At 45.7% G+C, this 13,035-nt stretch overlaps 1 protein-coding gene across 1 annotated transcript in view; it reads right to left on the reverse strand.

Annotated features, from left to right (window-relative positions):
* Window positions 1–330: 330 nt before the first annotated feature.
* The window catches only part of PIKFYVE (phosphoinositide kinase, FYVE-type zinc finger containing), a 93,569-nt gene continuing 80,864 nt past the window's right edge, over window positions 331–13,035 (reverse strand). Inside the window, exons 38-41 of the mRNA XM_060257462.1 lie at window positions 12,367–12,495; window positions 8,587–8,848; window positions 4,233–4,307; window positions 331–2,126 (exon numbers count right to left, since the gene is read on the reverse strand). Of these exons, the coding sequence (XP_060113445.1) occupies window positions 2,011–2,126; window positions 4,233–4,307; window positions 8,587–8,848; window positions 12,367–12,495 (582 nt within the window). The 3' untranslated portion in view covers window positions 331–2,010. The remainder of the gene's footprint in view (window positions 2,127–4,232; window positions 4,308–8,586; window positions 8,849–12,366; window positions 12,496–13,035) is intronic.

The raw sequence follows: 13,035 nt of genomic DNA on the forward strand, positions 1-13,035 counted from the left end.
AGCATGATCACATGATTTTTTTAACTGCAAGGAATGGGACTGTTAACGTCCCATTGAAACCTCCCCGCCCCCTCCCCAGCTGTAAAAAGCTATTAAAAATGCAGGCTTAGGGATTTCCCTAGTGCAGGAAGAGAGGATTACGGTGTGATCCTAAACTGTGTTATACCCTTCTCAATTCACTCTAGTGAATGCGTTTAGAAGGATGAAAACACCGTTTAGGATTGCATCGTTGATCTCAACCCTTGTGCTTTGCCCGAGAATTTGCAAGACCTTACGCTCTCTCCTTGTTAAAAGAGAAAGCTAGCCATACCTTCTTCAATACACACACTCTCATTTGTACTAGCCTTTATTATATTCAAATCAAAAAAAGTAAACTCTTCATATATGTATTTTAAAATAAAACTTTTCAGGCTCCGAAGATTGTCCAAATCCCCGCATCACCTGGTTTATTTACACCACACACCACCTGGGTTCAGTTAATGCTCAGAGCAGCTATAAAAAGGGAAAAGCGGTGTACGTGGGCCTAGAGCAGCTTCGGCTCTATAGCCTGGTTTCGTTTTGGTTTTTTTAAAAAGAGATTTGTGGAATGTAATACTTTGCCTGGTAATGAGATTAAAAGGAATCAAGTAAAGCAGGACTGGCCGCCATTACTCGAACAAAAATGTCGTGGGGTTGCTCCGGAACCAAAATATTTTGTCACCGCAAAGACAACCAAGTGCCCCCTCACAGGGTAATACCAAAACCAGGAATGTAGTAAAAGCAGTGTGTTATGGTAACGCTCTCAAGGCAGACCTCGACTCAGTCAAAAGGCCTGCTTTGGAGAAAGTTTGCTTGTGGGCGGGGAATTTTTGTTTATGTGTTTGTGAGCCAGGGCCTTTTTTTGTAGCAGGAACTCCTTTGCATATTAGGCCACACACCCCTGATGTAGCCAATCCTCCTGGAGCTTACAGGGCTTACTTCTCACAGGGCCTTCTGGAAGCTCCAGGAGGATTGGCTACATCAGGGGTGTGTGGCCTAATATGCAAAGGGGTTCCTGCTACAAAAAAACGCCCTGATGTGAGCGCACACACCTGAGCCAGCATGAAGCAGGACGATTCCATCCACTGGTGGGGCACGGAAATCTAAGTCGGGGGGGGGGGGCAGTGGACCTGCGGTAAAATATTTGACTGCGCTTTTTAAAAAGTGTTTGACCTTTAAAAAGAAAAGTAGTGCTCCAAATGACAAAATGGTGTTCTCTACAAATGACTAAAATCCTCAAAAATGTACAGCACATAGAAGCCTGTACAAAGATCAGTGCATAACAGAGCGGGTTCCACAATCATGCTTACGCTCCGGTCACCACGGTGGCATAATGCTGCTGTGTTAATTCACGAGTTACTTTCCTCATCTTAAACAAATCTCTATCGCAACATCTTAATGGGCTGATTTGGGGCCTGCGCATCCGTTGGATTTTATGTTAAAGTACTGTGCAAAATGTGCAGGGCTTTTTTTGTAGTGAGAACTTCTTTGCATATTAGGCCACTCCCCCATGATGTAGCCAATCCCCCGAGAGCTTAAAGAACTCTCACTACAGGGGCTACTGTAAGCTCCAGAAGGATTGGCTACATCAGGGGTGTGTGGCCTAATATGCAAAGGAGTTCCTGCTACAAAAAAAGCCCTGAAAACATGTAAGATTTCTAACACGAGCCGCCATTACAAATGGGCCAAGATTTGAGTCCAGTGCTCTGACCGTTTACAGTAGCCCAAGGGGAACAAGTACACTACCCTTGTGGCTGGTGGTTTGCTAGGAGCGTTCTCTCTGTGCATGAGATGGCAGAATTCAGGTCTGGCCTTGAGGAGTTCTGAACAGCAGCTTTCCTATCAACGTTCCTACATCCAAGTTCCGAGTGTGGATTCCTACAAATGTCGTTTGCTGCAGGCTGAAGATTCCTTTCACTGCTACCGAAGACAACGGTGTCGAGGAAATCTGAAGAAGTCTCTCTTCCATAGCTCCTCAAGGAGTCCTTTACCTTAACAATTCAAGCCCAGTCCTGTCCAGTGGTCCGGCACCATCAGAAAATACTTGTCCATGGCTTCGCAGAACCTGGTCCGGTACAATTCTGGAGAAACCACGGTCGGCATTTTGCCTAATCATTTTTTAACAAGGAAACAAACAAAAAGATATGCCTTAGAAATTAAGTCTGAGGCAGCGAGGCCACGACAGCTAAACATTTATGGTAGCTACTTGTTTTGGTAGGTATGCAGGGGTGGAATTCTAGCAGGAGCTCCTTTGCATGTTAGGCCACACACACCCTGATGTAGCCAATCCTCCAAGAGCTTACAAAAAAGAGCCTTGTAAGCTCTTAGAGGATTGGCTACATCAGGGGTGTGTGGCCTAATATGCAAAGGAGCTCCTGCTAGAATTCCACCCCTGCAGGTATGGGAGGGCTTCAAAACAAGAGATCAAATTCCCAAGCCTTTAGCATCCCTCTTAACAAGGCAAAGGGACTACTGGTTCCTCATTTACCAATGAATCAAGTCTTTGAAAAAAGAAATAACATTTGAAATGGGACTCTTGCTAGCTTCCCCTCATGCTGCACACTTTTCATGTTGAGAGGATGAAAGAATCCCTGCTGTAGGAGATTTCTCCTTGAAATACTGGACTTGTTCAGAAGGATGCCTTTCACAAAGAGACAAATGGTTTACAACACAATATTATATGCATTATCTTGTTTTTGCTACATTGTTCTCTAACCTGGCCTGCAACCCAGCTTTTGAACTTCTTATGTCATGTGTTACACTGTCTCTATTAGATTGTTTTCTAACTTTGAAATCCAATCTTATTGCACTGTAATATGTCTTATACCAAGGGTGGCCAAACTTGCTTAACATGAGCCACATAGCAAAAAGTCAGATGTTGGAAGGAAGGAAGGAAGGAAGGAAGGAAGGAAGGAAGGAAGGCAGGCAGTTTTAACTTTAAATTCATTCTCCAAGCTGCTCTAAGAATAAATGTCAGACATTTGAGAGCCGCAAGACATGAACGTCAGATGTTGGAGGGAGGAAGGAAGGAAAATTATATGGGTGGGGAGAGGGAGGGAGAGATGGAAAGAAAGCAATTTTAACTTTAAATTCATTCTCCAAGCTGCTGGCTGGCTTGGTGAAGTGATTTAAAGAGACAAATGCCTTTTCCAAGCTGGCTGATGGGGCAGTGGGGGCTTCAAGAGCCACACAATGTGTGTGAAAGAGCCACATGCAGCTCCCAAGTCAAAGTTTGGCCACCCCTCTCTTATACTATTCTTGCTGCAGAACCAAGTTTGAGTCCAGTGGCACCTTTAAGATCAACAAAGTTTTATTCAGGGTATAAGCTTTTGTGTGCACACCTGAATCCGTATCCTTATTGCACTGTTTTACATTTTGTAACCTGTAAATAAACATGTGCTCAAAAAATTGCAGTCAAGGTGAAAACTGAAACCAAATCCAGAGTGCCAAAGAAGCCTTCAGTTCCATGATGCCTATTCCACAGCTGCAAATGACAAGCAATTGCCTCTTGTGCTTTCTATTTAGCTGTCAACAAACAGGATGGATGTCCACAGTATTTCTGCATGGCACTGCAAAGCAAAAGACTGCCCCTCAAGGGGGTGATATTATAGCACTGGGGGAACGTGCAGAAAAGGGCAACTAGAATGATTAAAGGGTTGGAACACTTTTTTTGGCCACTGTGTGACACAGAGAGTTGGACTGAATGGGCCCTTGCCCTGATCCAACATGGCTTCTCTTATGTTCTAATGATATACCAAACTGGGGGGGGGGGGGGGGTGGAGGGAAGAGATGCTCTCATGGCAACAGCTGAGGCCCAGAGTAAGAGCTTCAGGCCAATCAATTCCCAACAAGCTGGTTTGTATTTTCCAGAATGAGATTGGAGACTAAGGAAAGATTCAGCGAGCTGTTTGGAGAGCTGCTCTCTTAACTACTCCATTAAAACCTTTCCACACATACTGAAACTAGAGAAAATCCAGTGTAGTTCCTTCACATGCATTGCTTCCACACAATCAGGACAATTATGTGGGTTTGAAAATGCCTTCCCCCCCCCCTTTTTTACACAATAAGAGCATCTTATGGCATTTCGAGTTTTTATGTTCATATTCTCAGGAGAACCCAGCTTAGTTAAAAACATTCACAATAGGGAATAAAAAGAATCAGAAAGGGATGGAAAGTAGCACTGAATGTTGACTAGAAAGACCCCTCCGACTCACCTTGGCCTCCCAGAATTCCTGTTGACTTAACCACCATTTCAAGTTTTTTGTCCCAAGTAAATGTGCGGATATAATCTACAGTAAAGGTAAGGAAACCTGGGTTAGATACATGGTCTTGGATGCAATGCGTTCCAGAGGCTATGGAAAATCTGTGCCATTAGCAAGCGCTCCCTTCCACCCCTTCATAGCTCCTTTGGTCTATGTGGCACCTGCCCCATTTCCTCTTCCCTGTGATCCATCTCCCATTGTGCGCCTCACTTGCCCCTTGTTCTAATCTTTCACACCTGCGTATCATTAAGAAGGCAGCCCTTATGGAGGGAAAAATGTAATGGACCTTTGAGAACCTCTGCTGTCTATACAAAGAATGAGCTTGTGCCTGGCATTTTCCTGTTTTTGATATGACTGAATGTTGTATCATTTTTATTTACTGTTCCACTTTAAGCCATCAGTCTTGAGAAAGGCCACGAAACTTATACCAGTTTTGCATGGACTGGCTTTGTGTGAGTGGACTTTTCTTCTTACACATCAACGCTATATCGGAGTACTGATTTTTTTTTCGGAAGTATTTGTTTGATGTGAGGATTTTGAAAAAAAAATTCGTTGCAGAGCCTTTAAGAAGCGCCTGCGTCCACAAGTTTTGTACAGTCACTCTGTGGACTTCCTTGTATGTTTATCGTGTCTGCAACACACTTGGATTTATGAGTCCTCACAGCCGGACTCCTGTGAATGAATTGTTGAATCTCTGATCTATTAGATACCTTGTAACCTTTTTGCAACAAATCTTTAGGTAGAGCAGCAAGCATTGGCAGTTATTTCCAGGCATTATCTGTTTTGGAGTTTTCCTTGTTCTAACCCAGCAGATCTTACTGTTTCATCCATGACCACCTGTCACGTATACATTACCAATGAATACACACACACAGTAAACATTGGCATAAAACCAGCCCTACAGACAGGGCTTTTTTTGTAGCAAGAACTCCTTTGCATATTAGGCCACATACCCCTGATGTAGCCAATCTTCCAAGAGCTTCCAGGGCTCTTAGTACAGGGACTAGTGTAAACTTCAGGAGAATTGGCTATATCAGGGGTGTGTGGCCTAATATGCAAAGGAGTTCCTGCTACAGAAAAAGCCCTGCCTACAGACAACTTCATTTTACATGGGCTTATAATTAAAAAGGTAAAGGTAGTCCCCTGTGCAAACATCAGTCGTTTCTGACTCTTGGGTGACGTCGCATCACGATGTTTTCATGGCAAACTTTTTTATGGGGTGGTTTGCCATTGCCTTCCCTAGTCATCTACCCTTTACCCCCAGCAAGCTGGGTACTCATTTTACTGACCTCGGAAGGATGGAAGGCTGAGTCAACCTCGAGCCGGCTACCTGAACCAGCTTCCGCCAGGATCGAACTCAGGTCGTGAGCAGAGAGCTCGGACTGCAGTACTGCAGCTTTACCATTCTGCACCACAGGACTCATAATTACCTTGGCACATAATACACAGATCTCAGGTATACTTCTAACAAAACCTTTGTGCCTGAGAGCCAGCCAACTCCACAAAGTTAGGTTCGATGCCCATTTTGCTGTCTGTCACTTTTTGAATGCTCTGTGGGGTGGGGTGAGGATTCCCATCCTCAGAGTAGCAGGAGCGATATATTCTAGTTGTTGGAAGCCTGGTGAAGGTGATGCCTAAAATCCCTACATTCCCACCATAAGCTCTGAATGCTCCCTCAAGACTGCATTTTTGTAGGAGGAGCTCCTTTGCATATTAGGCCACGACCCCAATGTAGCCAATCCTCCAAGAGCTTACAGGGTTCTTAGTACAGGGCCTACTGCCAGCTCCAGGAGGATTGGCTGCATCAGGGGGTGTGGCCTAATATTCAAAGGAGCTTCAGCTAGAATTCCAACCCTGGGCCACACCTCCCTGATGTAGCCAATCCTCCAAGAGCTTACAGGGCTCTTCGTACAGGGCCTACTGTAAGCTCCAGGAGGACTGGCTACATCAGGGGGTGTGGCCTAATATGCAAATGAGTTCCTGCTACAAAAAGAGCCCTGACCACAGTTCACCCCCGGGTCCATCTTGCTCCACCTGAAGATCCCTGGCCCTGACCTGGGTGGCCCTCGCAAGCCCTGTCTGGTCAGATCTTGGAAGGATTGGCCCTGATTAGTCTGTGACTGGGAGACTACCAAAGAAGTCCAGGGTGGCTACAGAGGCAGGCAGTGGCAAACCACCTCTGAAGCTCTCTTGCCTTGAGAACCCCGAGGGGTCACCATAAGTCTGCTGCAACTTGACTTGACGGCACTCTCCCCCACCAAAGGTCACTGTCCTACATCACACTGATGTAATTTTGGAATGTGGCTCATTTTTATACATTTCAAGCAGAGTCTGGCAGAACAGCATTTAATACCTCCACAGCCTCACAGAACCTCTCCCATTACAATGTGTACACTCTAAATCAGGGGGGTCAAATATGTGGCCCGGGGGCCGAATCAGGCCCCTGGAGGGCTCCCATCAGACCCCTCAAGCAACTGGCTGTCATCGGCTTCCTTCTCCCTCTCGCTTGCTTTCTCCCTCTTGCTTGCTCCCTCTCCCATCACAGCTTGCTTTGCCAGGCTTGCTCAAGTGCACAGGAGCTGCAGAGCAAAGTCTCTATTTTCTCCATTGGCTGAGGCTCCTGTCTTGGGGAGCGAGGGAGAACTCGCTTTGCCAGTCTCTCTTAATAGCACAGCAGAGCTACTGAGCCAAGCCTCTCTTCCTTCTATTGGCTGAAGCTCCTCCCCCTCCTGGTCCTCTGAGCAAGGAAGAAAAGAGCCAGAGCCTCCTTTGCCCAGTTCCCTGAATCCCATGGAGAAATATAAAAAAGCACCATTAAGACCAACAAGTGCTAATATATTAATCATGTTTTATTTTAATTTTTTTTAAAAAAATCTTTGTGTTTGTCTGCATCCTTTATAAAGTTTATATCTCTGTTACCTGTCATTACATTTTATGCCACACCTGGCCTGGCCCAACAAGGTTTCATTTATGTCAGCTCTGGCCCTCATAATGAATGAGTTCGACACCCCTGCTCTAAATACATAGCTGGCGGCAGTATTGCATAATCAGACAGCGTGCTGAAAACATAACACTCCTCTGCTTTAATTCAAACCCAGCATTCTACATACAGCAAGGAAATATGATGCCGGTTTCTGGGAAGGCGAAGGGTTATTTTCCTTCAGCACAGAGACCCCATGAAAGCCCTTCTACACAGCTGTGACAGTGAGAGCGGAAGAAACCGAATGCTTGCCTTGCATCATCAGGGAAAGTTATGTCTATGTAACAAAAAAAAACAACCCTACTGAGGAAAACTAAAAACAGAAACAGATGGGGAGGTCAAAGAAAGGCTGGACTTTATTCTCAGTTTGAGATTCAGGGAGGCTACCCATAATGCATTTAGAAACTGCCTGTGTATTTTTTTGTATAAGGTCAGACACTATTATAATGTTTTCAGTTAAATGATATACATATTATAAAGAACTGTGTGTAAGCAAAATCCAACATCTAAACTTTTTTTTTTAAGTGGATATATTGTTGAGCTGGGTAAATTACTGGATTAGAAGAAGAGAAGTGAGAAGAAGAGATTGGATTTATACCCTGCCCTTCATTAGCTGAAGGAATCTCAGAATGGCTGACAATCTCCTTTTCCTTTCCTACAACAGACACCCTGTTCGGTGGGGCTGAAGGAGCTCAGACAGAAACTGCTCTTGAGAGAACAAGCGCTGAGACAATTGTGAGCGGCCCAAGGTCACCCAGCTGGTTGCATGTGGAGGAGTGGGGAATCAAACCTGGTTCTCCCAGATTAGAGTCCGTGCACAACCACTACTCCAGACTGGCTCCGAGAAGGCAGCAAAACAAACTGTCCACAGGAACCAGCACAGGACAGGGACTGCCACGACCACCAAGACGTTTCATTCTATCCAATCCCCTCTCCCCCGCTTACAATAGTGTAGAAATTGCTAAGTGGTGATTGAGGGGAGGAGCAATCCAAGGAGCACACCAGCTTATAGAGCGGATGCAACATGGCTGCTGCATTGAACATATGAAGAGATGAAGCTGCCTTATACTGAATCAGACCTTCGGTCCATCAAGGTCAGTATTGTTTACACAGACTGGCAGCGGCTCTCCAGGGTCTCCAGCTGAGGTTTTTCATGCCTACTTCCTTGGACCCTTTTTAGTTGGAGATGCTGGGGACTAAACCTGGGACCTTCTGCTTTCCAAGCAGATGCTCTACCACCAAGCCACCGTCCCTCCCCAAATCACGTGATGTGGCCCCCTTGTGAGACGGCAACCCAGTGGTCATTTCGGGTCGAGGGTTACGTACCGATGATCCCGACGACCAGCTCATCGGTGGTGTCGTCCCGGCCCACCAGAAGAGAGTAATCGATGATGAGGTGGCTGGAAAGGAAGTGAGAGTCGCTGTGGATGGAGACCCTCAGGACAGCCTTGGAGTGTGAGCGGATGTACAAGGGGTTGTCCCGCACCAGCTTCAGGAGGTTCTCGTCCAGCAAGACCACATCGCAGCTCTCTTTCCCAGTTTCGGTTTTCACGTTTCGGTTTCGTAAGGAGCCCTTCAAGTCGAAAACCTAGCAGGAGAAGAGGAGGCAGGTATAACTGCAGGGAAGTTACTTCAGGGCACTCTCTAAGTCAGGGGTGGCCAAACTGCAGCTCGGGAGCCACATATTGTGGCTCTTTCACATATTCTGTGGCCCTTGAAACCCCCACCTCCTTGGAGAAAGCATTTGTCTCTTTAAATCACTTCTCCAGGCCAAGCCAATTAGTGGCTTGGCGAATGCGTTTAAAATTAAAGTTGCTTTCCTTCCACCCCATCTATTTTCCTTCCTTCCTGTCTTGCGGCTCTCAAAACGTCTGATATTTGTTCTATGTGACTCTTGCATTATGCAAGTTTGGCCATCCCTGCTCTAAGTAAAGTAGGTTACCCTCTCCCTCACAACAATATGGACAAGGCACCAGATTTGAAGCTGAATTTTTTTTTGCCATAAACCCATCTGTCAAGCCTTCAAGTCATACACCTGAATGGCCAGGTCTTTGTCCACAAAAGGAATGAAGGACTTATTTTACCTGGTTACTTCAAGATTATGGGGCTGCCCTTGTCTTAAATCCAGCGACTCCAGCTAGTGCAGAATGCTGCAGCCAGGCTGTTAATGGGAGTTCCTCTACGGGAGCACATTCAGCCTGTGTTGAAAGTGCTGCACTGGCTACCGATAATGCACCGGATTCGTTTCAAGGTGCTGGTTAAAGCCCTATATGGCCAGGGGACCGCCTTTCCCTGCATATGCCCCAGCGAGAACTTCAGCCCGGGTCTCAAAACCTGCTGACAGTCCCAGCATCAGAGAAGCGAGGCTCAAATCAACAAAAGCCAGGGCCTTTTCTGTTGCTGCCCCTAGCAGGCGGAATGAGCTGCCGGAAAAGATCAGGGTCCTGCAAGAGCTTCCGCAATTCTGCAGGGCCTGCAAAACAGCACTCTTCCGCCAGGCATTTTCATAATGATAACATCTGCAGCAGCGGGATTGGCCCATAGAAACATCACCGACGGTCTACCTCTTCAAGCTATCGCAATCCTAGGAGTTCTTAGAATGGCTCACCACCATTCAGATTGCTGCCTGAAACCTTGATACCAGCATAAGTAGATGTTTTTAGAAATTGTTTTTATTGTTGTTTTATTTTATTTGGTCACACAACATAACTGTGCAACCTTAAATTTGTGAGCCGCCCTGAGCCTGCCTCGGCGAGGAGGGCGGGATATAAATCAAATCAAATTAGTTAAATAATTCAAGGCCATAAATAAGGTAGGGTTGATAATTCCTAAGCCACGATGAGATATATCATAACCGCTACTCGTTTGCACTCAAGAAATGCAGCTTCCTACACTGGCCCAGAACTATTTCGCCTTCAGAACGATTCTGCATTCTTCACAGCTTCAACTAAAAGTTTGTGGGGAAACAGCCTGGGACGTGTACTCTCAAATATAAGACAAACCATTTGTGTGTGTGTGTGCACGCACAATCTCTGCTTTAACAGTGTTGGCAGCCACATGTTTTATTTATTTATTTATTTGTAATTTATATCCCGCCCTTCCCACCAGGTGGCTCAGGGCGGCTTACAACATGTAAAATCTAACATAAAAATATAAAATTATGGATAAAAATTAGTCATTCACAATTGTTACAACATTCACAAATGTTACAAAAGAAGCCAAAGAAACTGAGGACCATTCAACAAGGGGCATTTGGTCAGAGCAAGATTAACACAGTTTTCAGTCGCTTCTTATGCCAGAATGTAATTGGGCAGGATCTAAGGGCCCAATTTGAATGGGGAGAGGCAGTCTGGCACACTGGGATTTTATGCTGAAAACAGCATCAGAAGTTATGAAGCATCTTTTCCTTTGTTTGTGAACCTCACAGTTCCGAGATGCACTAATTCCAACAGACTGAATCATTTTAAAAAGCGGGGGGAGGGAATCAGCTGTTATTTTTGTATCCCATTTAAGACAAGCTTTGTGCTTCATCACACAGCAGCTCCGTAACAAAACCAGATGACTCACCAATCCTTTCCTTCCCCAGTCTACGACTCAAAAACTAACATTTTAGTCTCATTTCTGTAATCCAGTCATATCTAATGAAAGCTAGGTTGAACAGCATGAGGTTTGTGATTTTTGTCCTATGTAAGCCTTGTGTCTGAAGGCATTCTCATTCATTCATTCATTCATTCATTGGGCTTATTAATCGTCCCATCCCTGCTAACGCTGAGTTCTGGGCGATGTACATCAATAAAAGATATATAAATTACAATCAATAATACAATTCAGGTTAAAACATCTGATATCTTACAGCCCCACCCAATGGCAGCTTAATTAATTTCTTCTGTTCCAGACTGCTGGGCATCATATTGAAAGGGGGGGGGCTCAGAGGGGTGGGGGAAATAAGGTGCCAGATCGGCAGCTATTGCTGCCCTTACTCAAAACCCCGGTGGAACATCTCTGACCGATTTCTCACTAGGCTTGTTCCAGTCTTGGAGCCCTTGTGCAAAGCGTTGGGGGAAAAGCACCAGGGAAAAAGGGTTTTGAGACCGGAACGAGCCTAGTGAGAAATCGGTCTCTGCCTTGCAGGCCCTACAGAATGGCCCAAGATTCCGCAGGGCCCTAAAGTCATCCGGCAGAGAGTTCATCGTCAATGACAGCTGGACCTCTTTAGGAGTAGGAATCACCAACAGGTTTTTACCAGCAGAGCATAATGCTCTTCCAGGGACATAGTGGAGGAGGCTTTAAACTCAAAGGCAGCCCCTTCCTTTCATCTTCTCTTGAACCGTTGTTTTGGCACTTCCTCACATATTGGATAAAGGGTTTGCAGAAAGTCTGATAAACATGTTTAGCCTGGAGAGGCGGCAGCTGAGGATGGTGTGGAATTGTACTTGAAGGACTGTCCTACAGAGGATGGTACAGAATTGTTTTCTGTGGCCCCGGAAGGTAGGACTAGAACCAGTGGGTTGAAATTAAATCAAAAGAGTTTCCAACTCAACATTAGGAAGAACTTCCTGACGGTTAGAGCGGTTCCTCAGTGGAACAGGCCTCCTCGGGAGGTGGTGGGCTCTCCTTCCTTGGAGGTTTTTAAACAGAGGCTAGATGGCCATCTAACAGCAATGCTGATCCTGTGAATTTAGGGGATGGTTGTGAGTTTCCTGCATTGTGCAGGGGGTTGGATTAGATGACCCTGGAGGTCCCTTCCAATGCATTTTAGCGATTGTTTGCAAGTAGGTTTTGCATTTGGGCTGGAAGTGCATTGTTCACAGAATGTGTGAATGTACTTTTAGTTGTAACAGCTTTGCTGATTTCAAGGGCTTCATCATGTGCATCTTGAGTCCACGAGGCTGTTGCTGCAGCCAAAAGGGGCTAGGATGGGCTGCCAAAACCACGACTGGCCCTGGGGAACATGACTGACAGAAGTTCAGGAAAGGGGAAGGGAGGACAAGCAGTTAAACATAGTTCTGCTATCTCAGGGTGCTTCTGGAAGCCTCACCACCTTCCAAAGAGAAACCCTTGCCCAAGAGCAACCTGGCTATCCCAGCAGTTGAGCTGTTGACTCACCTGAGCCATCTTCCTGCCGTAGAAGAGGTTTTCCATGACCAGCAGGTCAAGCTTCTTCTCTGTGTTATTCTGAGAGTTCTTGAAACCAATCCGATACACCCCGAGGATCTTGGCCAAAGCTGTGGGTTTCTGAAATGGAGAATGCATGTTTTGTTCAGCAGAGAAGCTGCTAGGGGTGGGCACGAACGGGAAAAATGCAGTTCGTGTTGGTTCATGGTTAGAACTGAACCATTAACTGAACCACAGACCGAACCGGGGTTTGTTCATGAACTGAACAGAGAACCCTGCAGAGAAGCTGCTAGAGGTGGGCACAAATGGGAAAAATTGAGTTAGTGTTGGTTCATGGTTTATGGCTGAACCATGAACTGAACCACAAACTGAACTGGGGTTTGTTTATGAACCGAACAGAGAATATGTGTTTTGCTCAGCAAAGAGAAGCCGCTAGAGATGGGAATGAACTGCAAAAAATGCAATTCATGTTAGTTTGTGGTTCGTGGCCGAAGTACAAACTGAACTGGGGTTTGTTCATGAACCAAACAGAGAATGTGTGTTTTGCTCAGCAAAGAGAAGTTGCTAGAGGTGGGCACAAACTGGAAAAAATTCAGTTCATGTTAGTTTGTGGCCCTGCAGATCTGTTCTAAAAGGACTGTGGTCCCTTTAAACAGAGTT

The sequence above is a fragment of the Heteronotia binoei genome, chromosome 16 (genome assembly GCF_032191835.1).
Source record: "Heteronotia binoei isolate CCM8104 ecotype False Entrance Well chromosome 16, APGP_CSIRO_Hbin_v1, whole genome shotgun sequence".
NCBI lineage: Eukaryota > Metazoa > Chordata > Lepidosauria > Squamata > Gekkonidae > Heteronotia > Heteronotia binoei.